The sequence below is a fragment of the Seriola aureovittata genome, chromosome 8 (assembly GCF_021018895.1).
Source record: "Seriola aureovittata isolate HTS-2021-v1 ecotype China chromosome 8, ASM2101889v1, whole genome shotgun sequence".
Classification (NCBI taxonomy): Eukaryota; Metazoa; Chordata; class Actinopteri; order Carangiformes; family Carangidae; genus Seriola; species Seriola aureovittata.
The window spans coordinates 11,524,742-11,552,522 of NC_079371.1; the positions used below are offsets into that span (position 1 = coordinate 11,524,742).

Sequence of the window (27,781 nt, forward strand, 5' to 3'; positions counted from 1 at the left end):
AGAAAAAATGGCAATGGGATATTTTTGCAAGACTTTATTGTTTTAACAGTTTGTATCATCTCAGTACACTTTAGATATATTTACAGTACAAATTTTATTTGTGGTCAGGGCATTGTTAGGTTTTTAAATCTTCCAGAGAAATATTCATATTCACACTGTTGCCCTGGTTGGGTGGACTGATTGTCGAGGCTGAGGTAAAGACAAGCTTTCTTAGTCAACTGTGATACAATAAAAATACTAAATCTCAATCTAAGGCACCGTTCTATCCTATTGTTATAGACAACATTGAGGACTAAGAGCAGTCAGTTCTGTACTCAAGCCCTCAAAGATGCAGCAGGAACCTGGAATAGATACAGTATTTCTTCAAGCAGCAGCTACAACAGCCCCCCAACAGGTGCTACTCATGAGTGGAAAGGAGTAGGAAAGGTTTGGGCGGAGTTTGGGTATAGGCAAGTTTTGGGTTAGGGGTGAGATTTTTTGAAATCTCTTAATGGGGAAAAACCCTACTTTCCTCCAGAATATCACACATCTCTCCTACGGGTCTGTACAGTAAAGCAACTCCTCAGTAACCATTCTTTAAACACAGCAAGTAATGTGACAGTGCAAAGAGTCTTGTGTTTTTAGATGAATAATGTATGTAAGCTAAAAGTGGGCAGCTTTGAGAGACATGGTAAATAATGAAGGACGGTTTATGGAGTCTGTTACATTCTTTGAGCTTATTAATCAAAGCTAAGATCTAAAAGCCCCTAGTCTTTATGTACAAAGATTTTAGTTAGCCAGCAGAGAACAAGGCAAAAATCAAGGTCCCCAAACCTTGTGCTTAGACTATTCAAGCATTGAGCATTTCAAGATTTCAACACAGTTTGTTAAAAAAAAAAAAACTCCATAACAGACAGAAAACAATATGGGAAAACAAGTCTGCCCCATCTCAGATTTTGTTTAGTGAATGTACCCTGCGTCATGTTACAAAGGAGAAAGGTTGCAAACTGCGCTGATATGCCTACCATATCTTTTGACATCATATAAAACATATTTTGATGACATTAAAAGCATTATGAGGCACAGCGACGACTGTTTTCATGGGTCAAGAAATGTTGCTGAGGGTTGTGAGCTCTGTTCGCCATTAAAATGTTAACTTGTTTAGTCTGTGAGGCAACATCAGAATCAAAACTAGGGCTTGGGGATATATGACTGAAATCTCTCAAATATACACAGAATTACAGACCACATTTTGAGAAACATAGTGGGTCCCCACTTGGCCCCTTGTTTTGCAGAGCTGCTGTGGAACAGGGCTTCATGTAAGTGTTAGCTTTCCAGGCTGCAAAAACCTAACCCGACTACCCTGTCACAGGGCACGTGTCACAGGGTAAGAACAGAAACCTTAAACTTATAGCACATACACATACACAGACTTCAATTATCCACATCCTGACACCACTCCCTCCTAAACATGGCTTCATTTGCCTAATACTGATTATATACACAATACAATAACACTTAAATATATGTAGAAATGTATTTTTATATATAAACAAAGAGCCAAATTTTATATTATAAAAAACAGTTGAAATGCATTTTGTCTGATGCAGCAGCTGGTGTTTTAGAAGATGGTTTGTGGGAAAGAAGTGAAATTAATCACAGAGTGACACAGGCAGAAGGATGGATGGAGAGGTGTGTGTGGATGTGTTGGTAAAGTTCAAATAAAAACCAGATAATTGAAAACCTGATTTCTAGTTTCAGTAAAGGTGAACTCTGGACATGAATGACATGAAAACAGCCAAACATTGAAGTTCCAGTGATGGACACACACCGCCTTAAGAAGCTCAGAAGAAGCTATGAAAGAAACTAATGGACTTCAACTCTGTTAAGTTAGTGTGTCACAGTTTCAATTATTCAAACAGTTGAATGGGAACAGATGCAGGTGGTGACGTTATCACTTCAGATGAGACTAGAACTCAGATTGTGATGTAAATTACAATGATGTTAGTAAACACACATTCTATATACATATGTAAAAAAATAAAACCTAAATGGGCCATGAGCCCCAAATCAACAAATTGCTGAAACTTCACCGACGTGAAGATGTGAATTCACTACAGCGTCGTCTTTAATTTCAACTCTCTTGAGCTTCAAATGTAACAGTTGTGCTCATGAATCCCTCTAGTGGCCAAAGAAGGAAACACAGGGAGAGAGAAGCTGGGAGACAGGTGTTTGTGTGTTAGGCATGAAAAAAAAAGGGGATGAAAAAGGACAGAGATCTGTGAAGTATAGCATGAATACAGAATCCACTCCCAACTGTAAGCGCATGATGGGAGACTGCTAAACTGTGCGTGTATGAGCTTCAGCACAAAATATTTACTATATTCATACTTAGAAATTAGAAGGTGGGGAAAAAATGGTAAGGCCATATTGCTGGATGCTGCAAAAAACAGCCGGTCAAGTAAATTTAGATGAATCACATGCAAATCCTGGGATGCTATCCCCCCAACCCCTGACACATCAGAATGTATTAACGTTCCTTCCATTAACTCACTATATTTACCTCATATTCAGTTCACACAGCCTAATGTGCATGTGTCCTGGAATATTCTCATAGAAGAGAAAAAAAATGAAACATACATAACAATAATTACAATAACAAAGAAGCCAAAATTAATAAATTACAACAATGCACCCCTGACAAAGACAAAGCTCTTAAAAAACATCATCAAAATCAGACACAACATAGAAAAAAACAAAAACATCTGGAGAAGAACTAAACACAAGAGGAAGAGGAAAGAGACCTGAAGCAAGCACGAAGGAATATATGGAATTTCCCTGAAGAATAACATTTTTTAATATATAATTTTAATATATTTGTTTCCTCATCATGTAGGGTGCAAATGTAGCACTTGGTGGTCTTTCCGCTTCACCTTGTGCTCCTCCCTCCGGAAGAGGAGGAGGACAAAGAGCAGGAAGCTGTTTGGAACTGATAAAGGATTTTTTTTTTCTTTTTTTAAAGGAGCTCAGCTAGACAGGAACTTTAGGAGTGCAACAGTGAGAGGCTTCCCAGCGATGGCCGCAGCATCAAATCTCTACAGAGACACAGGAGAAAATAGTTACGATTTATCTTGAAGCTATGCATTCCCAATAAATGAATGAGTAACTGACTCCGCACCTGAAAGGGCTTCTATGGGTTGATTAGAGGAATGCAGGGTGTTGACGGGGGTTCCCTTGTCCTCGAAGGCTACCCTGGTCCCATCTGAGCTCCCGTCACAGTTGATCAAGACCTGGTTACAGTCCTCTGCCTCTATGAGGGGCCGAGTCTTAGAGTGGACATTGAGGTCAATGAATTCTTCAAAGCTCCACTGGTTGGCTTTACCGTTCATGCCAGAGACCAACCCCACTTTGGCAGAGTCCTGCTCATTCAGGAACTCTGAACCCTCGACCAGGTGGCCTTTAGGGACTGGACTGGAGAGGGGAAGGGGAAAAAGTATTGGGTGCCCGTTAGGAAAGTACTTTGAAAGATGAAAGACAAAGTTCTCACAGCACAACCCAACTTTGAGAGCTGGAGGAGTAAGTGGATGATGACAGAAGGGAATCCAGTCCAAAAAGGGATAAGGCTGCTGTTATTCTATATATTTCAGCAAACAAACAAATCCCACAGAAAGGTCAAAACCAACAATGAGTTCGTTCATCTCTCATTTAGTTTCCCTCCCCACTCTGTGGCACTAACCCCCCAGGCCAAATCATTCCTACTGAAGAAGAAAATCCTTAAATACGAGTCACAAGTGCAGTTCAATTTTTCTAGGGCTGCTCCCTAGAAGTCCCTGAGCCATCTCTACCGTTGACTTTGTGGGAATCTAATGTTTTCAGATCACATATAATGAAGAAAGGCACCAAAACATAAGTCTTACAGACAATGTACAGATTAGTGTAGGCTCATATTGGAGTTTCGTGTGCAGTGCCTGGACTGACACTAACTGCACAGGGTAGCAAAGAATATATTTCTCATGTTTGCAGATAAGGTGTATCAAGGAAAAGACAAATGATAATGTTAAGTGTTTATAAAAACAAAAAATCTTTAGTTTAAAGTTTAAAGATTTTTTGTATCCGGATTTAGGGACAGCCCTAGGAACTTACTAAAACAGACAGTGCTGTAGTATTTCATCAAATGATAAACCATTTTTCATTCACGCTGGTAAAATTTCAGCTGCTGACAATTACAGTACAGTCAACAGGACTGTTTTCTCGTCTGTTTAGAGCCCACTTGGAGGATACATGTGCAAGTTGGTGCCCTTGTGGCGTACTGTCACAACAGTGCACACAGACGTCTGCACAGAGCCTCGCGTGTGCCCTCTGATGTCGAAAATTTACATCACTCAGAAATGATCAGATCCTTGCGTGGTTGCAGATGGGCAAGGTATAACACTAGCTTAAGACGGTTTTATTTTTGAGATGACTTTTTAATTAAATCTTTTCATGACGGACAACATACTTAAGAATTTCATTTGTCAGAAGAGAGCCTACACTTTTCTTGTAGGGGTGGCTGTGGCTCTGGAGGTAAAGCGGGTTGTCCACTAATGTATTCCTGTGTCATGCTCTTTTCTGCAGTCATACCTTACTGCCTGAGTTTCATCTGTGCTTATGCCATTGTTATTCTCCTTGTCGTCAGTCTCTGGTTTTCCATTGACACTGTCTAGGAGCTCATCTTGTTGGATCCCCGGATCACCAGAGGACAGACCACACTCATCTCTGTCGGCCTCCATGGCGATGTCATCTGTCTGGGCTATGTCATCTACTGAGCAAATGAATTTCAATGAGACAATATGTTGCATAGAGAATTATGTAAACCCACACAAACAAGCAATTTATGTAAAGCATATGCAAACAAAGACGGGAAGACACACCTTCACTCTCAGTGACAAAATATCAAATTCAAAAACGCAGTGATGTCTACATTTTCATGCACTTTGATATCCTGAACCTGCCATCAAGGTGAAAGCAAAAGGATGAAAACACTTACTCTTGGTTTCACAGCTTATCTGGTCCCCTCCCTCATCTCCATTCTCCTGTGATTTATCGTCATCTCTCTACACAAGCATGACAGATAGACATGATCATCATGTTAACACACACTCAGTGTAGAGGATTTTCTCCAGAACTTAAAGATATACAGGCTGAGTGAATGTGAGCTAACCTTCAAGTCATTTGCATCCCCTTTTCTAGTTCTCTTCATTATTTCTTCAATTCTCTGAAACGTAAAGAATATTTAACATTTTTATAAATTATTTCTTCTACAAAATACTGCTGCATCAATATGTAACATTTGTTCCTTATCAAGACCCCACTAAAGAGAAGATTCTCTCCTTCATCCATCCTTACCTTCTTCCTCTCCATTCGTTCTTGCTGGTTCTGCTGCATGATGCGGTCTCTCTCCTGACGGACTCTCTCTGCCTCCTCCAGAGCCTTGGCCTCAGCCTCCTCCCGCTCCTTCTGGAGCTCGGCCTGTTTCACTGCCTCCTCTTCTGCCAGTCTCACCCGCTCCTCCTCTGCCAGACGAGCTTCTTCTTCTTCTTTGACTTTTCTCTCCTCTGCAAGCTTCTTCTCCTCCTCTACGCGTTTCAGTCGAGCCTCCTCCGCTAAACGCTGTTCTTCTTCCTTTCTCAGCCTGGATATGAAACAGCAGCAAATGCTTGAAGTGCATTCCTTCATTCACCATGCTCATTGTATTTTAATATTCATTTTAATGCCCATAAAATAAAACCAGCAGAGTTGATGGTACTTGGATATGTTATCATAACTGCTGCATCCTTATTATAACCAAAATGAATAATTCAAAATCCTCACCTTTCCTCTTCCTCTCTCTGTACCCTGAGCTGCTCCTCTTTTTCCTTCTGCTCTCGCATCAGTCTGCGATTCTCTGCCAGGATCTTGGCTGCCTCAGCAGCCGAGTTGGTGCCTGACGCGGCCTTAGAGTCTGACAGGTGGAGAGACAAATATGGAAGATACGTTTAGCACTTTGTCACTCTTGTCGTCCATTTCTCATTGTAGTGCTGACCTGAGGCCAAAGCATGTAGATGCTGAGGGACTGGAGGATGACTGATGATTGAGAGAACAGGGAAAGCCTGATTGATGGAGGAGGCTAACTGTGAGAGAGAAAGGCAGCAGCAAGAAAAAACACTTTCACATGACAATCTCTGTGCTCTTTCAGAGAACTCTCAAATAATGTCAGGTGGGAATACACATTAGGATTGGGCGATAGGATGATTATGCCAATTTGTCTACCCTCAGAGATTCTGCCCTACCATTACTATCATAGCATTTATCCCTTTAATATCTAAGTTTATGAGGTTATAGAAGACACAGGGCTGGTTTATAGCAAGATTTTCATATGACTTTTGCATTTGATGATGATTGATGACAATTACATCTACTGTGACAGAGCACTTTATCCATATCACCCACCCTCACACTTGCATGTTAAAATGTATGTGATGCAAATGAAAAGGGTATATACTAATAAAGCCAGGAATGGAAATTAATTTATCATTTGTGTCTTCCACAACACTTTTGTTTTTACACAATTCTAATGAACACTGGGAGACAGTCTTTGGCATTTAGTATCAAACCATTACTAAGCAATTTTATCTTGCAGAGCATAATTCTCTCCATGAGGTGGCAGCAGCAACAACCTCAGATCTGTAACAGGATGTGACTCCAGCTGGGACTTAATAGGTCTCCTGCTCCACTGAGATTTTATTGTAAACTGAGCCTCTGCCACGTCAGTTTGCTGGACATAACCACACACGCACACACACACCCACCCACCCACCCACCCACACAATACGGTTTAGGGTCAGTCTATTAAAACAGATGATAAGGCTCTAAAACCAAACCGACTGATCACGGTTTAATAAGCAAGTGTAAGCAAGTGGCCATGTTACCTAACATTATGAAACATAGATAATAATGTTGAAAATTAAATGACAACGATATTCTTATATCTTTTCTGTTTGGTTCAACCAGGGAACTTCTGTTTTGTGTTCTGCAAATTTAACAGGTTATTAATGCGCAAACTCTCCCTCTGCAATTTCTTTTGGATCCAAGAGCTCTTGCAATTTGATTTCCTCCTTTTACTTCCTTTTGTGCTCCAATCAGCATATATCAAGTGTAAATGGAACAGGTGTCTGGACAAATAATAAGTGAAGGGTGAAGAGCAAGAAGCTTTTGTGTAGTAGTAGTATGACTTGCATCAGATTAAGGGACAGCCAGTTATTCATAAGAGGTGCCTCAGTAAATTCTAACAATTAACAATTAAATTAATTAAATATTTTTTGCGACAGTAAGTTTGGACCTGCATGGCTAAGAACTTCAGTGATTTTCATTTATTTCAGATGAAAAAGATTTCAGGTTGTCCTGCTGGGTCACTGTGCTCCCAGAAAATGACACCACGTCTGGATGCACCAGTGCAAACATCCTGGTTGCCAGAATAACAGAATATCACGCTTGGCAAATATTGGTACTGACTAATTACAATCTGTCAGTTGACTGTGGTTGTTAAGTCTGCCTAAGTCATATGTTTTGTACAAATATGAAACAGCTTACACTCACACATACATACTGTTAAATGCTTTATTGAGATAGAGAATTGCTCACCATCTTTCTCTTTGGACTTGCTGCTGTCAGAGGGCTGTGCAGCCACAGCCTGGACAGGACACAGTTCCTTAGACTTGGAGTCTCTCTTTCGCAAAGTAGGGGGCCCTGTTGGAGTGAGAGCCTGTTTCTGGATGGGTGGGGGTTTGGTTGATGCAGGCTGGGGGGATGGGGGACGTTGTTTCATTGCACCAGGTGAGGGTGGGCGTGACTTGGAACTTTGCCTGTAAGAATAAAAGTGTGAGTTATGCCCTTTTGTGTTCTACAATTAAATAAAAAAGAAAGCCTCCATCCAATCCCTCAAAAAATGAAGTAAAATACCACTAAATCACTAAAGCTGAGGGCTTGTAGTCTTACTTGGCTGCTGGGGAGGGGGTCCTCTTTGGAGCTGGATTGGGGGCTGGGGATGGTGAGCGGTTGCGTCCCAGGGGGGTGGATGGGGAGGCGGGACGTTGCCCCCCAGGCGTTAACTGCTTGTCCTTCTGTAGTTCCAAAGAAAAGGGATAGAAGTGGAAAAGGAATTCTTGACTATCTCTGAAGTTGGACTATTTCAAGAGCTCGAAACCAATTCCCAGAAACAGTTCTGTCTAATGCAAAATCTCAATGTCAATTTAAATATCATTGCGTAATAAGCAAAACAGTTGTAAAATATGTGATTGTATTGATATCAAAAAGGGATCACTCCACAACAGCTAGGGTTACTTGTGATTACTCATCACAGCTTATGACCTTAATGTGGACATAAATAGTAAGCACTTAAACCAAACTGTGATTTGTCCTTCTCAGATTGCATCATTGAAATTATTTTAGAGGCTCCAAAGAGGTGAACGTATTCAGACAGTGCTATGGAAGAACCATGCAAATAAAACTGATAAACATCATAAAAGGTAAATATCATGTTATGTAGCAGAAATACTGTATTTATTTTTATAACGTATTGCATTTATGATTCTCTCATTCCCAGTGTTTATTTGGGAACCATTCGTCTACACAAATGAATTATCCTTATTTTTAGACAGAATCACAAGAAAATCCAGTAGGAAATACACAAAACACATATTATGACAAATTAACCATTTAACTCATTGTTAATTCTGCCTCTGGCACTTTTTGTTTCACTAGCATATCATATTCACAATGCTCAATTAAAGGAGGCCATGGATCAGGTTTTAATTAATCTATTTTTAATGCCCATGTGCTATGTTTGGCACTGTAAACATGATGACAGCAGGGCACAGCAAGGTCAACCATGTGACATTCAGACAGACACAAATATACAGCGCTGTCCCACCCAAACTCTCTGCACTGAATGCCAAGTAGGCAAAAATTAGATACAATGCATTTTCTGTATCTACATATGAAACTGGTATCATAAGAACACTGTTTTAGTTGTGGTCACACAGCTTGATCATCATCCTCTTACGAGAACACGAAAGAAGGACAATAAACATGTGACTGCACAGTTTCATAACAGGGACAAGAAGTTAATTTCCTATTCGTGTCAATACAGCACTATAGCAGGAACTGTATACAGAGTCATTGTATGACATGGACGACTTATCGACTAACAGAAGTGACACCTGAGATTCTCAAGAGGGCCGATAACATCAGACTAGTGCAGGCTGGAGCCAGGCATTATCACAGGCTGCACTCAATCTCAGTTACCAATTTTGCCCCGGTAATGAACATACTGGTAAAATGTGCAGGGCCAGAGTGTCGAGGGGCGAAATCAAGATCTGGGATCCGCCAACCACCAATATGAGCATTCATGGATGAACTCGCCATCACTACGGACTCACTGCCTGTTGCTAGGTGGATTCTGAGGTTGGCGAAGCTGTTCTTCAAGCCTGCAAAATCAGGATCTACAGTGCTGAAAAGGCGGAGAAATTTTGTTTCTTAATTGAGGACATGCCACACTGCAAATCTTCTTGCAAAGATAGCTGGGTTTACCTACAAACATCAGCAGCATTGCTCTGTATGGAAACTCCCTCCCTGAAATCCACTGAGGAGGAGTTTAAGATTACGCAAGTAGGATAAATGCTGCAGTACCAGGAACTTTCAGAATCAACAGTTGAAAGGTAAGAGCGACAGTGAGAACTGGAAGAAAGTGCAGAAGCTGCTGAGGCACAACTGCGCCATAAGGTGCTGGTGGTGGCAGTTGCCAAGGGAAGAGTTGGTCTTGACATGTACTCATCGACTAATAGAATGATTTACATCAGAGATTCTCAACAGGGACAATAACATCAGACTGTCTATCCACCCAACCTACAGCTGGGGTCTTGCAGAACGACCAGCTTGCCCTCTCTGTGAGAAGTCTGACAAGCTTGAGCATACCCTGAGCTGCTGCCCAAGAGCTCTTACCCAAAGTCGCTGTTGGTGGGGACATGACCAAGTCCTCCACACAATTGCAGAGAACATCTGCAGCACCCTAAACATCTGTTGGAAGACAGAGCCGATCAAAAGCAGCATCCACTTTGGCTGCAGTTTCCTTCCCACATCACAGAGACTACACTGCTGCACAATATTGTGCTGTGGTCTGACGCATGAAAGTATGTTCTTATGCTTGAGCTCACCGTGCCGTGGAACGAATGTCTGGAGGAGGCCAATGAGTGGAAAAGAGCAAAGTATGAGGAGCTGAAGATCAACCCTGATGGGGTTGCCTGGGTGAGGGTATATGATGAAAGAACCGAAGCACCTGACGACCCCAGGTAACATCACTAATGATGTGCCCTAGCATAGCATCAGGAAGATGATTGTGTAAGAGATATGAAATAGGACAGAACAGCACTAACAGCTATTTTTTTTCCACTTTTCTCATACACTTTTTGATCAGTTGTTAAAAAAAATATCCCCACTGTGGGCAGACAGCCTAATTCAGCTGACTTGAAAGACAGTCACGTAATGGCTGAGTGATAGTCATGAGGCTCTGAATTTCAATTATCTCCACACCAATCTGCAAATGTGAAGGAGAGACGATAAAGAGAAGGTAAAGAAAGTCAAAGGCTTTTGACATTCGGCCCCAGGGTCAGGGTGGGGTCTGTTTTGCATGGGATGATCTGCCCATAATCAGGCCACTGTGAATCCCTTTGTCTAATGCTACGACAATGAGGCCCTTCACAGCCACAGAGGAGGAAGAGGACAGGCAGGTTATGAGAGAGCCAGGCACTACAGGCCACCAAGTAAAAAAATCAGATATCACTTATGAGTAAAAGTACATAGGATAAAATTCTGCCAATGTAGTTCAAATTGTGTGAATTGTGTGAGTGACCAGCAAAGGTCAGAGAACAGCTGGGGAAACATTTCCCTATGGTTAGCATCCTGCACAAGTACTTTGACAGGCAAATGTAGCCGGATATGCATATATAAATCAGAGTCTTTGGTGCCATCCACATATTTCTCTGGGCAACATCATTTCATTGCAGGAACACGCATTTGTTGTCAATTCCTCAACTGCATCATGGTTTCTTGTCAGAGGAATACCTCTCTTAGTTCTACCAACAATTAAATTAACCAGTAAAATGTTTTTGTAGTCTGTCCGTATTTTTCGTAAGTCAGATTCAATGACTTTCATACGGAAATAAAACCAAACATTTCTGGTAATTAAATGGCATAGTGTCGTTTTACAAACACAGCACTGTTATTTTCAAGCCATTACTTTGTGCTGCAAAATATTCTCTAAAAATTGTATTGTGATTTTATCCAACACTTAAAAAAAACTTTTTTGATAATATATATAACTTATTTTCACAAGTAGACTGTCATACCACCTCTCATCAAGTCCTTATCATCCTACACATGTACTGACTTAAATGTATTCTTTATAACTTTGTAGTTTGACTATGGATAAGATTAGAGATACGATCTGAAGCCCAGCATTCAGGTTACTCCATCAGTACAAGCAACTGAACTGAACGACATAGGGCTGTAAAATAATGCAACATTATTTAGAGTCTAACAAAAAGATGTTGAGCTTTTTTCCATACAACACAGACATGCCTGAGTATGAGTGACTGGGCCCACTAAATGCAACATTATCAAATTATTGTCTGCATGTGTCTCCTAAGAATCTATACTTGCATCAATGAGGATATAAAAACAGGGAGGACAGTGGGCCATCACAATTATCTGCAGTGGAAATTTTTTACCTCAGCTGATCATTAACATTATACATTTATTTTTGTAAATGTCTGATTCAAACAGTTTGCTCTGTAGGTCAATGATGTTAGTACCACTAACGTCAATGGGGTTCCTCACCAGTGAAGGGTCGAGGGCTCCGTCAGCTGAAACAGAGGTGGTCATGCCGCTCTTCTGTCGGTCAATGCTACGGCTGCGCACAGGTCCGCGCGGTGGGTGCAGGGGACTGGCAGAGGCTGAGCGAGGACACAGGTGACACTCTGGTAAAGGACACAGTCATCGCAGGGCCAGGGGAGCACAACCAATGGGAGGCATGATAAGCGACCAAGTTGGGCAGCAAAGCAGCAAAGAGCAAAAGGAGAGAAGAATAAAAACAGTGGAGGGAAAGAGAGAGGGGAAATCAGGAGAAGAAGAGAGAGGGGAAGGGAGGGCAGATGATGGTTGAAAGAAATGCAGAAGATGGTTTTCATGAGGGGACAAGAGCACAAAAAAAACAAAGCGATTTGTTAGGTATAGCATTTAAAGCAGGCAACAGCTTGATTTCTCAAAGCTTGATTGGGCTGGAGATTACTGCAGACATGAGGAGCAGAGAGCAACAATCTCACAAAAGCCCCAGACACTCCACAGGTGCCAAAGCTGCTGGACACAACATGAACAAACCTGAACACCAAGCACCGCAGCACAGGACACACTACGCAAAACCTACCACCAACGAAATACAACCAACACTGACACTACACACACACACACACACACACACATTTATTAGTACACTAAGCACACAATGTTGACAGTGTGACTTGTGTTCAGTTACAGTAACTAAAAAATGAGTAATTTGCCGTCTTTGAGTCCTTCTGCTGAAAGAAAAACTGTTGTCCCTGGGTTATGAGCTTGCTGCGTCAGATTGAGGGATTAGCCCTGATAATCCTGAGACCTGGAGAACTCTCTCTGCCACAGCCTGGTCACAAATGTGTTCTGTGCTTCATTCTGACTGCATACTGTGCAGCTATCGTGACTATGAAATTTACTCTGCCATGAGCTACCACTGCTGCTGCTAATGCAGTTGTGCCATGTTGCTACTGTTGCTACATTTAGCTAGAGATCTATAGTTTGTAATGGGTTTGTAATGGCTTGTCAGTAAACACCACAACCAGTTACAGCTTTCAAACGAGTCACTGATGTGCCAAATGTAAACCATCAGTGTGGTTCTTTAAATCCTTAAAAACATAGTCAACAAGAGGAGATTCATTAAGGGTTGTGTTTGTTGAGGCTAACATTATTTATATCTTCAGCAACAGCTTATGTACTGTGGATGATCCCCATTTTGGCATAACACAAAGAAATGGTTTATTTAAAATCAAAGGCATGCAAGCCATCCAGTGACACATAAAACCCCACCTATATGGCTTCAGATCATATTTCACAACAAAATGTCAGCCCAAAACCTAGTGGCAAAGCAGGGATGTACTCATTTTGATTAGTGTCACTTCAAGCCAATATAACCAAATGGAAATGCCAGATATTTATTATTTTGGCGCCATGTATTACAGTCCCCAACACCCTGGACTCCCTATGAGAACACATGCAATAGCACAACAGTCTCGTTCTGACGTAACAAGAACCAACAGGTAAGCAGCTTAGAGCAAATCTCCCAGCATGGACCCCGAGGCTCCTCAGATGCAGAGAAATGCTCCCGGCCAAGTCTGTGCTGCTCAGCCCAGCTCAGCACACAACAGTCAATTGTGCCAGATCTGACTGTGCTTGTGAGCTGGACCTGTGTGTCTGTCAATATTTACTAAGTAACTATGCACCCTCACATGACTGTACTTACTGCAAGTAATTACTGTACATGCATAACATAAACAGCTGATCATTACAATAGTTGCCTTTAAACACAGGGAGCTGCAGCAACGTCTATAATTCCACCACCACCAAGAGGCCACCATTTGCTCTGAAAGGACTGCTCCAAAAGCTTGAGGATCTGCAGCAGGGTACTGGGATGAGCTCAGATCTAGAAGTGATACTGGGAGTGACTGGGTTGACGTTTTGCTGATAAAATAAGGGTAAGTAGGGAGGACCAGCATCTGTGTCTAGCCATCCTTTCCTCTCTGTCAGGGTCTCCTGTGTGGAGGTTACCTTGAGCATCTGTTCCTTCAGCGGACAGGGCAGCGGCGCTCTTGCTCCTAGCTAGTGAGGCCTGGGTGGGGGTGAGCAGGCGACTAAGGACCCCTCCGTCCACAGTGCTTGCCGGTGGCCTGCGAGCTACACGGCCGAAAAATCACCCGAAAATAGTAGAGAAGAACAAAAAGGCGAAGAAGGAAAGAGTGGGCAAGAATGGGGGATGAAAAGGCAAAACAAAGAAGGGGGAAGGAGGGGGGGGGGGGGGGGGGGGGTCAATGAAGTTTTGAAAGGTAACCATGTGATTTAACCAACAGGAGAGAATCAACATGAAGAACCAAAGGTTACTGTATGTCTCAATAATTTTACATGGGCTTCTTATCAACTGTCTTTATCCTGTTAATAAAATGAGGATTGTCAGTAAAAGACAGTAAGGAACAGGCACCATGGAAGAATACTGAGACAGACCAAAGACTGATTGTCTGGTAACTGCTGATCAGTTCAAACAGTACTCAAAGTAGAAAATGAGGTCAAATCAATGGTTCCTTGAGGCAGAGGAAGGTGTGCTGATGGGAAAAAACAAACCATTAGTGATCTTCAAAGACAGCTGAGGGGAATACTATTGGGTAGGAAGATGAGAAGTGAAATAGACCAAAGACTAAAAGTGACAGGGAAGAGACTGTGACCAGACAAGAGTTCTTTAGCTTCTACTGTTCAAACTTTTTTTTATGGCTGAGATAAAGAAGGTGCCAAATTTAAATCAAGTTGAAATATGAGGCTTTCTAGTAGTACAGAGGCCAGTACTGAGCAACTCAACCCGTTAGAAAAGCACTACTGTGTAGCTTGATTTCACAGCAGAAACAAAGAGCTCTTGCTTTCATAAAATAAAAGAATTAACGATTCCCCATTTAGGCTGTTGTAACCTAAGCTACAAAGTACAAATCATTCCAGAAGAACAGTTAAAGTGTTGACCGGTTAATTTTGCCACAAGTCCCTAAACACCACATCTTTAAAAGGCAATCGCAGAGTCACACTTCCTTTTGGAGACCCTTACTGAGGAGACATCTGTTGTCGACAGACTTGTTTTTTGTTAGCTGATGAGTGTTAGCCCCTGGAGCATGGGAGCATGGCAGCATGGCTCGCAACTGTGCACCCAAGTATGAAGCATCTGGGTTATTAGTCTGTGATAAGGTTATAGTAATGAAAATAATATTGTGTGAGAGATTTGGGGTTAAATGAATTTAAACTACCATTTTAATTGCAGATGAGAAGTGCTATGTGAGTATGAATGATGGTAGCTGTGTTGTATTATTGCTGAGGTTAATCACACAGAACATACATCTGTACAAGACAGGAACATTTCTACCACTCGAGGGCATGAAGAGGTTGACACGGCTTTAAGACAAACAAAAGCACTGGTGGTTAATGGTAGCACACAGATGGCAGTGAGTTGCTGTAGTCATTTCTGTGCTCTAGGGGAGCTATGGTGGGATGGCACTGACACACACCACACTGAAGCACGAGCCCAGTGATTTAAATCCAGTCATGACGTCATCTGGGAGGGAGAAAACAATCAACACTCTGTGACAACAAAACAATACACTGTGTTAGTCCAGACACGCCACATGACAAAACCATTCCTGAGTTGGCACTTGAAAAGAAAACAATAAAAAAGGTTAATAGAAAATCAGCTGTGAGTGAGAAACATGACATGGTACAGGATGTAGTAGGGTATGACAACAGAAAGGTTAAGGCACAAATGGGGTGAGCACAGTGTTCCCGGTAAATCACAGGCAAACAACAATGTACAGAAGCTTAGCAGCTGCCCAGGAGGTAATTCAGTAGTCGGTGAGAGAGACCTTTGGGTGAAGAAGAATATGGATGGACAGAGAGAATACATAGCAATAAAAGCTGGCTCCATGTCACTGAATTGAGCCAAAAGAAAATGTTATCCCAGAAACCTCTTAGTTTCAGACAGCACTGTGACAGGATTGTTAAGTAAAACTGAGTAGATTTATAATGAGCAAGCCATTGACATAAGAGCCACATGCTTGTTATTCAAAGAGGGAGGCCATAGCGATGCAGACAAGGGCATGAAAAAAAAAAATTACTGCTGATTGTTCATGCTAGCCACCTTGATCATCCGTTGTCCCCTTATCGGGCTTGGCAGGGGTCTGTGCTCTGCCCACACTTACTCGAGTGAGGGAGGAACTTCTCTTCTTCATAGAATGGCCTACAGACATGAAAGCGGAGTTATAGCCAAGCAGGCGCTGAGAGGGAGTCAACAAAGAATCCCCAAAGAACGTTTACACATCATGTGCACTTCATTTGGCTTTATGTGAGTCACCAGTCTAGGGCTGACAGCAGCTGATGTCCCACTTTAAATGATGAAGGCTAAATACACAGACAAGAGTTATAACTGCCTTATCTGATCATACTACCTGATACTCCCTAAATCAGATTACTACAAGATTTATTGTACAACAGGGAACCTGTGGATGTGAGTGTTTAAACCACTAGCATGTACAAAGTCGGCTTGCAATGTGGTTATCATAGCCGTAACAGAGCTGAATCTAATGGAAATAGTTTCTCTATAACCTGTAGTGGTTTGGAAAATTGTGTACTGTACACCATCTTAGTTATGAACAGTGTGGGATGGAGAGGGGATCTTTGCACCTGTCTGTTCCACCTGAAGCTTTTTGCCGTCTTCCTTACTGGCCTGAGCAGCATTGCCACTGCTAGGCAACCGGTTACAAGATGAACTCCTCGGCTTAGCTCCTGAGGGACAATGATGAAACACCCAATGGTGAATTTACACAACAGTCTCTTGTGAATAGTACAAAAGTCTCTCAGACTTTTTAGAAAGTATTCATAGTCCTGGATAAGGAAGAGTGGTAGCATAATTATTAATCAAGTTGAGAGGTAAATAGAAAATGGCAATATTCTGAGAGGAAAAATGGCCCGTAGAAGCTGTGGAGGGATATGAATCAACTGATTGTGCTGATTATTTTCTGCAGGAATCAAATACACTTTAATCAAATTATGACTAAGAATACTGTGAAAGCCTTCTAAACCACTATAAGAGTACATGTATTAACAATTCACAATTTGGTGCTTGGGACCCCTTATGATTCAGAAATTTTGATTCAATGTATTTTGCAGAGGTGCACAGTGAATGGATACAGCAGAATTGGGAGATGATGCTAATTTATCATTAGCTGGAACCAGAGACAGAGAGCTAAAGCATTTTTTTTTACCAGTCTGTCTGTGCTCCAGTGAGCCTGTGTGCAAAATCCTGGACATGAAGAGGACAGAGGTCAGAGTTCACTCTAAGCTTAAGAGCTGGCAGAGAAAATGGGTTTGTTCTGGATTATCTACAGTTTTATCTGTTGGTAGATTTCAGTACATGAATAATCAGAGAAAAACATTTACCTGGCTGATAAAAGACCGTCTGGAAGGTACTATGTTGGTTAAGACAGCACTGGAATGCAGGGAGAGTAGGAGGGAGGGAAGGAGGGAGTGGGAGAAGAGCAAAGGAGCAGGAGGGTGGGGAAGACTTACTTTTGTCAGGAGATTTGATGAGGGTGGCAGAGGAAGAGGATAGGCGTTTGCTGATACCAGCCTCGGACGGCTGTTTCAGGTTCATGGTGGATGTGGAACGCTTGTCCACTAAGAAGGAGGAGGAAAGACAGACAAGGGAGGCGGGGTTTACACTGGAGGCCAGCCAATGGGGGAGGGCATTTGGGTGCACACGAGGGAGTACAAGGTACTGCAAGATCCTAATACCCCTAATACGCAATGGGTGATATGTGCCTTCATTAATACACCCACCATTCACTCACTGATCTAATGTGCTACTAATGCAGTCCACATTTAGTGATGCCCATTTAGCAAAACACAATATATATATATATATATATAGTATACTGTACATTTGCTGGTAAACGTCATGTTTAACATGCCAATGTACATTTTTAACAAACCATAACATAGTTGCTGTGGTTTCAGAGCCAGGCATTGTGGTTAGTACACAGTTGATGCTCATGTTTGACGACTCCAAAGATGTGAGCATCAACAGCATTACATAGAGAATCCAGGGATGATATTAGTCCCATTTGTTTCTGGAAGTGCCCAAAAGTGTGAATGAGTGAAAAACCTAAAGCTACACTTACAGCTATTCAACCAGACCAAGGCACATTCAGAACACAGGCCTCACGCAAATATTGTTAGTGAAAAACTGCCAGTTAGACTGCAGGTGGGGGTTGATGGGGAGGGGGGTGCTGGTGAGAAGAACAGTAGGTAACCATGCTATCTGGAGCACCAGTGCCAGCGCATGCTGTGTTTCTACATTGGTGAGCAAATTATCAACAAACAAAACCTTGTCGACTCCTTGGTGGCTTTTCTGGCGAGGCAGGGGAGATAACTATAGTTACTGGAGATGAGGCGCTGGCATCAGAATCTCCTGTGGGAAAAGACAGCTCTCATGAAGGAGCCATAAAATACAAGCAGATGGGGCACATCCCTCATACAAGGAGAGAGAGAGAGAGAGAGAGATGAAAGTGAAACCTTGCTGTCAGCCGTGAGCCTTTATTTGACACCTAGTGCCTGAAGCAGTAATACACTGACCCAAGAATTTAAAATTTTAGCACCAAATTAACACACACATCAGTTGGTATGCCAACAACATAAACTAATTGTCATCTGAACAGCTGGTGTATTCTAAAGTTACGAATGCTATACTTAAGTGGATTTCTGTGGGTCATTGTGTCAAACAATGGAGTTTGGGCATTTTGAATTGAAATTATTAAGTTGACAAGCTTTAAAAATTATTTCATTTTTATATATTATGCGTTTAAGTTTGACTGATACCCATTTAGCTGCTATTAAGGCTAGTACTACTAAATATAGCTGCAATAATTCTTGAAATGATGAGATTTTAACCTGTGAATGACGAATGCAGCACCCAATCTTACCCTTATGTTTCTAGATTTTTTTTGGTGAGAAAGAGTGAAAAGGCACATAGAGGGTATTGTATTCTTCTCTACAGAACCATGTTTGAATGAGAAACCTAGAACCTAAATCATCAAGTCCCCTGAAGTCCCCTTCACATCTTTTTTTCAAAGAAGTGAGGCACTCGTGTATATCCAAAGTGGCTGTGTAATGGGCCAATACAAGTGGATGATGAAAGTCAAACTGAACAGAAAAGCAGAAAGGAAAGGATGAACTTCTAAGATGAAGCAAGGACCTCTACCTGTTCGTCCATCTGAGTCTGTGGACAGTCCTCCCCAAGACCATCTTTTCTGTCTCTGCTCCACTCGCTGACTACGCTCCAATGTCCGCCGCATCACTGCCTCGTAGTGCTCCTTGCAGCACAGCAGCGTCAGAGGAAGAGAAAAATGCAAGTCATTTAGAGCAGAACAACATTCATCTGTGTACCAGAAGCCTTCACTGCATTTTACCTAAATGAATACTACTTTTACTTTACTGTTTGTCCTTTTTTTTTTATTGTGCACACAAAATCACTGAGGGAAGGCCATTTCTCTTCCCTGTATACTGAATATTCTATAGTGAAGAATGGCAATACATTCTTCCTTGAACATTGAAGAGGATAAGACCTGATGATGTTATAACTGTACTACAATATAACAGTGCTGTTAGCCGCTCAACACTGTTGTTATATCCCTCTCTTTTCTCTCTTAAATCCAAAAAGGAAACAGTGCCTGTGTGTGTAAGTCTGTGTTTCTATGCAAATGTAATTCTTTTAGTCACAAGAGTCAAACCAAATGAGCAACATTAAGCTCTGAGGATCTCAAGACTCTCCACCCATGCTGCAGCTACCTTTTCCTCTTCCTGTTTCTGCTTCCTCTTCTCCTCCACAGCAAGTCGTTTCTGCTCCTCCTTCCTTCGCTGTTCCTCAACCTTTTTCTGACGCTCCTCCATCTGACGCTCCACTTGCTGCTTGGCCTTGCGCTCCCGCTCCATGATCTGAGACTCTCGCAAAGCTGTCCACAAATACAGTATGTGCATGCATTGACATGAAAAGCCACTTCTTAGTATGTTGTCTTGTTATAGGTATGAATAGTCTTAAAATAATAATCCCCTTGTTAAGAGCCTACAAAGACTAGCAAGGACTTCTACTATCAGCTATCTTACTGAAATTGCTGCTAACGAGAAAATTCTTGGTACTTAAGTGTTGTTAGTTCCTGTTTTAACAATATATCTTTTTTTACCTCTATGTATTTAACAGGGAAAATTTCACATGCAGTTAAAGAGGTTACAGCTGACTATAACAAAAGAATTTCAGACAGAAACTGGGATCACCCTCTTACCCTGTTGTCTCTCTGCCTCTTCTCGTCTCTCTTTTGCCACTCGCAGTCGGTCGTCTATTCTAAGTGTGGCACCGTCAATGACTACAAACACATGTGAATACAGCATGTGATTGAACGGTAAAACATATGTAGCAATGCATCTATAGAGAACAGTGATTACAATGCAGCATGGTGTTACAAAGGCTTTGAATCAGGCAGACAGATGTATGCATGTGACCCTCTTTAATGAGCTTTGTCAACTGTTACAGTAATAAGATGACGACTAAGGTTTACCTGCAGTAAGCCACACTGAGAGGGTGGTGGAAGTGGATTGTGTTGCATCTAATTACTGATGATCATTATTGATGATTACAGAAGACAACAGAGTAGTGACAGGGCAGTATCTGTCTATGTGTCAAGGTGTCATATCATTTACCTGGCCTACACCCCTGAGGTTTAGCTGATGTGTTGGTTGTAGGTCCTGGACTATTCCCTGACAGGCTACGCCGCTCCTCGGCTTGTGCCTGTGCAGCTGCAGCTGTATGTATGAAAACACACAGACATCAAACAAACAAAGCAGGTATATCACATAATATCAAGGAAACAGAATTGGTAGATACTCCAAGCCAATAGAGTTAAAATCAGCTGTTTTTGTCTGTGCTTTGTTTGCTCTCCATATGAATGCTAGTTCTAGAGAGATCCAGCAGATCCAGCTACAGAACAATCCAGCTATTCAGCCAACAGACATAACCCCCCGCTCATGGTCAACCCTGTAGCCTCCATTCTGTGACAAGCTGCGAGGGATGGGCTGCTTTGAGAAACATGACTGGAGTCAAACCCTTGTGAGCTTCCTGGTATGCAGCTAATATGCCCAGGGGAGCACAACATTTTAAACACAAATACTCTATAGGAAATCTATATAGGACTAATTTCCACACATACACAATCACTGCTGCTCTTGTTTATTCATCTTGATAAACCAAAATGTTCAAAAGTCTACCTGTGCTAATGCATATGTCATCCTTAAAGCAAACAGATTTTTTGTGGATGTGATTTCTAGGACCACAGTGAGAAAATAGTGCTTGCAAATAATTTTGTTCCGATATGCATAGACTATAGAGCGATTTTAGTTTAAGACGGGTTACATGCTTTTAAGGTAGCAAATACATCAACACAAAGACTACCATAGGGTCATCTGCACTTTCTTCAGCCAAAACGATTCACAAGAAAATCCATGGTTAGGAGATACAGGGGCAGGAAGGAAGGAAACATGATCAAGCCTTATGAGCCCTAGTATCAGCCTTTTCTCCGGCTCTTTCCCTCTGTGTTGGTGTGTATTCAGCAATACAGAACTGCTGACAAAGAGGCAAAACCACGGTCAGTCATGTGGTATTCACGTTATTGATGAACACTTTGTTCTGTAGTAATAAAGTTAAAATGCCTGCACTGTTCAGAATGCCCTGATATCTCAGTTTTGAGAGTATGCTTCTTAAAATCCATGCATTCACATGTTATTCGTGCTATATTTAAAAAAAATATAAATCACTGACTGCCTGGAAAGTAGGAAGAACACAGTTACCTATCTAAAAATTATTGTATGCATTGTGAGATAATCGATAATGTATGCAATTTGTAGTAAATACACTACCGCCTTCTTTGATTGATTTTTGGATAGCTGGTTGAAGAACAGAACATTAGGACACTGGTGACAAATACCCCATTTCTATTTGCTTGCTATAGCATGCTTGTGGCATGGTGTGATGAGTCATGATCATATGCACCCTACAAGCAGGGGATAACTGTACTTCTAATACTGTGGTCCTGCTTGGGAGCAAGACTAAATCATGACGATCTCCATCTTATTGAGGAGAGCTGTTGTTGCACTAAACTGTCATTGTCTACACATGTACCATTGTAAATGTTTGTTCAGCTCTTAGTATTTCAGAAGCTTCCCTGTAACAAAGTCTCCACCAACTGATTATCTAACACATTTTGACAAAACAATCCCACTGAAGTAGCTGTAACAAACCATATATCAGAGTGACCAGGAGCCGAACAGAGAAAAAAAACAGAGCCAACACACTAAGCACTCACCAATGCACTGATTATCTGTACTCTGCAGCATCAATGCTCTCCAGTCAAAAAAGATTATGAAAGGTCAAAGTCTGCAGCTAATTCCCAGTAGAATCCCTCCATCAACCACACTGGTTATTAGACCAAATGCTGGGTAAATGAAGATAAAAATGCCTGTGATTTGACTGCACTTTTAACAGCTCTTCAATACACAAGAGTAAATCTTTCATTTAATTAACCATCAATCAGAGATTGTACATGTGGTGGCAATGCTACAATAAGACAAAGAATACACTGAACTCAAAGCACACAAGAGAACCCGCCTAAGCTCACAGTTAGACAAAGTTTGTGCTGTATTTATTTTGCATACCATCATGCATGTAAACAGTGTATCACACTGTATGTTTAGCACACAGTGTAAGATAGCTCATAGATTTTGGAACACTGGAGAAACAGACAAACATTATCTTTTACTCAAGAGAATGTCTGGGCATGAACGAATCACACCAGAAAGTAAATCACATTTATCTCTCCAGATTAGAGAGATACAGTTTCTTTGGTTTTCTCTACCTTCATATAAAGGCAAAAAAGGTTGAAAAAAACTAATGCCAAGCACCCTGTGAAACAGGGTAGCTGTTGCTAAGTGGTCCACACAGCAGCTCGGGATGGATGAAGTGCTTCTCAACCATGCTTAGGCCCGTGTTAAGAAAGACACGGACTCTGAAATGAGATGATTCATAGTGAAATAAAAAGAACAGGGTGGTAAAGCTTTGAAGGACAAAGGATCAAACAACTGTCACCTTACAAGCAACAATTACTTCACATTTGGATTGTGTGATATACAGTATATTCATCTAAGCCACCTTGTGAATGAAATGGTGCTGATATTGCAACCCACAATCAGTATATTCAGGATAAAATCTATTAAGGGGCATTTCAAGCAGTATGTGTACAAAATACTGTAAACAATTTAGTTGAGAACCCATATATCCCAAATAGTATGACCTTCTTCCATGATATGACAGACATTAGACTTTAAGCTAACTGACATTAGCAAATTGCATTATGTAGTAATTAGAGGGAAGTAAAAGAAAAGGGGCTGAGTAGATAAAAGCTGTTAAGCTAAAACCATACAGACTCTTTCTATAGGGGCAATTCATCAGCTGTAATATCCAGTTCAACAAACCTCTCTGTCACAAACACTGATGCTGCAAAGATTTTACTGAAATAGGTGCAAGATAAGACCAAGTCAGAAATAGCACCTAGGAATAAAATGCACACTCTCATTCATGTGTTGATTAAAGTGCTTTAATGAGATGGTGTTTTTCCAACAGACCACAGAGAGCCAGGTGTGCTCACAGAAATGAAAAGAGCCAATCAGAAGAACCGTCTCTAATAACTCCATCACTATGGAGATTTGCACATATTAACATACATTACTGCTGCTGCATTGACAGACTCTGGTTCAACGGGTTACAGAGACACAACCACTACTAGTTAATCTGACAACAAATTATACACCAGACTGATTGATGGCATAATCTGAGCTAGATAATCAACCTCTCCAGTTAGTGTAGATAGTCGTGTTGGGTAAACATTTTGAGGTAAAGACCCAATCTGCGTTGGGTGGATCGTGCCATATCTACTCAATCATTATGGAGTCATCAAAAAAAAGTCTCCATGTAGTTTAATGTAATGTAGTTATTTAATGTGATGTATTTTAGTCTGTGATTAATCCATTTCGTCATATTGTGACAAATATATTCAATATAAATTTGTACAGCTATTGTAATATTGATTACATTATCATGCAGCATTTTAAGGTAGTAAGAGATGCTCAAAAAACATTCTGACTGGGTTGAGGGCTGCCAGGTTATTATGGCAGCAGTTAAGACCACCAAGGGGTCTGGTGATGGCCTGGCTCTGCAGCCCAGACAAAAACACTAAACAGGAAACAGGCCAGTCTGCACTACTACATCATAACACTGCTAGTCAAATGCTAACACTGAACAAATGCTAGTTCCCTAAATAGGCTTAAAAACAAGACCTTATATTTTGTGAGTCTGTCTCCCTCTGTATAACAGAAGTAAAAGTTAAATTGGTGGGTCAGGTCCTTCTCTGCCCCTCATTCCAAATGCAGCCTTTACTGTGCCCTGCAGCATGATATAATTGAGTAGCTTGTTGCACAGGAAGTGTCTGCTGCACTCCTTAATGCATCGGTGCACGAACATTTGACATTTAAGTAGTAATGACATGCAGGAATATTTCATACCAACTATAACAACAAGTGAATACACTGTGAAAAACAACTTGAGCCACCGATTTGTTCCTTTGTTTTATTTTATGCACATCAGGGAGACAGCCTTATATTGTGCTTGGTGGCTCAAGATTTCAGGTCCTCAGATAACGCCACTGATGCACGCTCACAAACACGCACACAAGCACACTAGATCTCCTACGGGATTACTCGAGGCCTGTTCATGCAAAGGTAAGCCCTGGCTATTTGCAGTACTAGCAGGATAATAATGACACATCCCAGGTTCATAGGGAGTCTCTTCTTACAGGTGGACTACATTCCCTTGCAGAGATGGGCATTAAAGGGACTTAATCATTTCCAAATCCATTATCAATACAGATCTTCACTCTATTATCTGTTTCTTTATGATAAAGTGTCAGGGGCTAAAACAAAGTACTTACAGTGAATGTTCAGTTAGTTTTATTGCTTCATCTCTGCTGATAAAAACATTGTCAGCTGTCTTTGTGAAAACAGTAGACTTGATTGTAATATAGATAGATAGAAAGATAGATTGTAATTAGACTTGATTAATCTATTAAAACTGTAATTATTTGGATTATAGGCCTTACTGAACCAAAACACGTTAGAACAAAGAGTGCCAAACCTAACATCCTGTTCCAACATTTTATGACAAATACATGAATTGTAATATCTGTTCATTCATACATCTGATCTTTTTGCTATCTGTAATTCAATTACCACAAAAAATCAAACTTTGACACTGTGTGGCGCACAGACAATGTGCTTCCCAGTATTATGTAGTTGTCTGCAATGTACCAACATCGACAACAGAAATAGACATAAAAACTGGCCAATTTTCAACTGGTTCTGAAGGGAAATTTATAATCAGATGTGAAATAAAAGAAAAACAACCCCCCCCCGCCAAAAAAAGCTAGATAGATATAAACATCAACTGTTGCCTCATGAACAACACTATTCTGCTGACATTCTGACCATAGTTATAGCCTATACAAATGAACATGCTTTGCTATTCAAATCTTTGGTGTGTGTACGTGTGTGCACACAATTAGACTGTAACACATCTGATCAGTCAATTTAAAGGCAAATTTGTGCTAGAGAAAGAAGGCTAAGTAGACAGATCCAAGACACTATGCACACTGTGGCTGGTCCATTTCCTTCCCTGGATAATCCAACCAGTTCAGAAATATTTCTCATGCTTTTAATTCTGCAGCAGCAATTGCTGAGCCAGGATCAGGATAACCTTGCAGTGTGACTTGCAGTAGTGTGATCTCCCTTCATAATAGCAGGGTACATTTTCCCCTTGCTCACATTCTTGTGGAAATGACCATGCACATGAGCTAGATTCCTGACATTATTTTATTATTGTCAATCTTCTGTTCTGACTGAACCCTGAGCGTTTTTTCTTTGCTAAGGACATCCTTTTATTCCTCACAAAGCCAGGATTCCAGCATCTCACATCACTTTAAACTTGGTGGATATTTTCATAAAACCACAGAATTGGGTGGATGTAAATTCCAGATTGAAAATACTGAATGGAAAAGTGAAGGGAAACAGGAACAAGAGGAGCACTAAATATGGTCCAGTTGTTGCCAGGAGTAAAACATGCCTACACCCACACTGGGTATGCAGAAAACTCCTTCTTGCCCTAAAACACCAACAAAAAAAAAACTGTCAGGCCAACTGCAGCTCGAGTCATAACAAACTGTGCATTCATGCTTGCAGATGTAGACACAGTAAACATCCATGTCTAAGTCTGGAGGAGGCCAGTTGAGGCATGGATAAGAAGCAGTGATAGAGACTTTGCTGCTACAGTTGGCCTACAAAGTCTGACTTACAATGTGGCTTTTGCTTAACAGAACATGTTTGTGACACAAGGCTGCTGGTAGAACCAAAACTCGCTTATCACTCCATCAAGAAAGTTCAAGAAGAGCAGCAACCATGCAGACATATTCTCCTATCAGACTTCTGTGTGTCTGGCAAACCAGCTTTATCTGAAATTCAGGTCAGACATTGTTAGTTACCCTCCCCAGAGAGTGGAGGGGGTTATGCCATATGTCAATAAATATGCATAACTGGTAGCCAATGGATATAAGAGAGAAAAGACCACTTTGTATGATTATTTAGCAGGAGGCTATTAAACTGCTAACGTTGCCATGAACCGGTTGATTGTTGTTAGCGAAAACAAGCAAATGGTTTCTACAGTGGGCATCAACTCAGATCGATGTCAACGTTAATACAAGAGACATGAACAGCTTCCCGAACTCTCCCTGATAGGGATAGCAGATCACTTTTGACAATAATCCCCTAGTGATGAGCAACGTTATCCTAGCTACTATCGTTTGCAGTTACGAAGCAGTTAGCTTCGTTTACAACGCATTGTGAGTTTGTCCATCTACACCTTCACGTTCATACACCAGCACTTCATTTGACAACGTGGTTAAAATACTGTAAAATAAAGCTAAAGCAGAGCTATGTGAGCTAGGCGCCGGGCAAGTTAAGTCGTGATATGTCAACCGGCTCTCGGCTACAGAATATAACGTTGCAACTTCAGCTAACTACAAGTAGCTACTTTACTCTCAGTTAGTTAAACTAACTCGTTTTGATTTTACCGAAATGTAACAGTATCAGCAAATTGGGTTTGATAAAGTCAATCAAAATGTATAACGTTTAATGTGGAGCTGCAAGTTTTTTTCCGCGTCCATTGTCAGCAGATAACAGGACCGCGAGCTAACGTAACTAGCCATAAAAACTGGCCGCGTTATGACACGTTCAAATAACCCGGTTAGCGGCGGCAGTTGCCAGCAAACATTACAAAGTGATAACTATCCTGCCAGGCACAACTGGGCTAAAAAAGTAACCACGACTGCCAAGATTTTTCTTACCCATTTGGGCACGCAAGCCCTTGAGAGTCGTAGCACCCTCCGCCATTTCTATGAAGTTTTCCTTCTGTGTTTTTTTCTAAAGCTGGGGCGCGTAACACATCGCAGCCGGTAGGACTCGGACACCACGGGGACGTGGACATCAAAGAGGGGTATGACAGTAAGAGGTTTCACTCTGATCGGTTTCGCGTCTCAAAGCGCAGAAGAGCAAAACATTCAAAGTGCTGCTGTGTGAATAGAAAGTGTTGGGAGGTAGTCAGCTGCATATATCCTACAGTAACAACATTATATATCAAAGCAATTTAAACACCGAATAAACAGTATTTTAATGTGAAATCAGTTTGCCATTTTAAACG

The 27,781-nt window shown here is 41.3% G+C and overlaps 1 protein-coding gene across 14 annotated transcripts; it reads right to left on the minus strand.

Moving 5' to 3' along the window:
* Window positions 1-19: 19 nt before the first annotated feature.
* Window positions 20-27,554, minus strand: map7d3 (MAP7 domain containing 3). Of its 14 annotated transcripts, none has more exons than XM_056382210.1 (20): window positions 27,429-27,554; window positions 20,632-20,733; window positions 20,217-20,297; window positions 19,726-19,889; window positions 19,139-19,250; window positions 18,266-18,349; window positions 17,449-17,556; window positions 16,564-16,665; window positions 16,022-16,120; window positions 13,906-14,031; window positions 11,890-12,005; window positions 7,993-8,117; window positions 7,639-7,859; window positions 5,830-5,959; window positions 5,365-5,650; window positions 5,180-5,233; window positions 5,006-5,072; window positions 4,600-4,780; window positions 3,158-3,450; window positions 20-3,074 (listed from the first exon to the last, which is right to left on the minus strand). In XM_056382210.1, exons 1-20 carry the CDS (start codon window positions 27,472-27,474, stop codon window positions 3,067-3,069), a joined length of 2,505 nt encoding a protein of 834 aa, XP_056238185.1. In that variant the 5' UTR covers window positions 27,475-27,554; the 3' UTR covers window positions 20-3,066. The 14 variants fall into 14 exon arrangements, with proteins under 14 accessions (XP_056238185.1, XP_056238184.1, XP_056238186.1 ...); XM_056382209.1 differs by having other exon boundaries at window positions 11,890-12,029; XM_056382211.1 differs by lacking the exon at window positions 18,266-18,349 and having other exon boundaries at window positions 11,890-12,029.
* Between the last annotated feature and the right edge of the window lie 227 nt (window positions 27,555-27,781).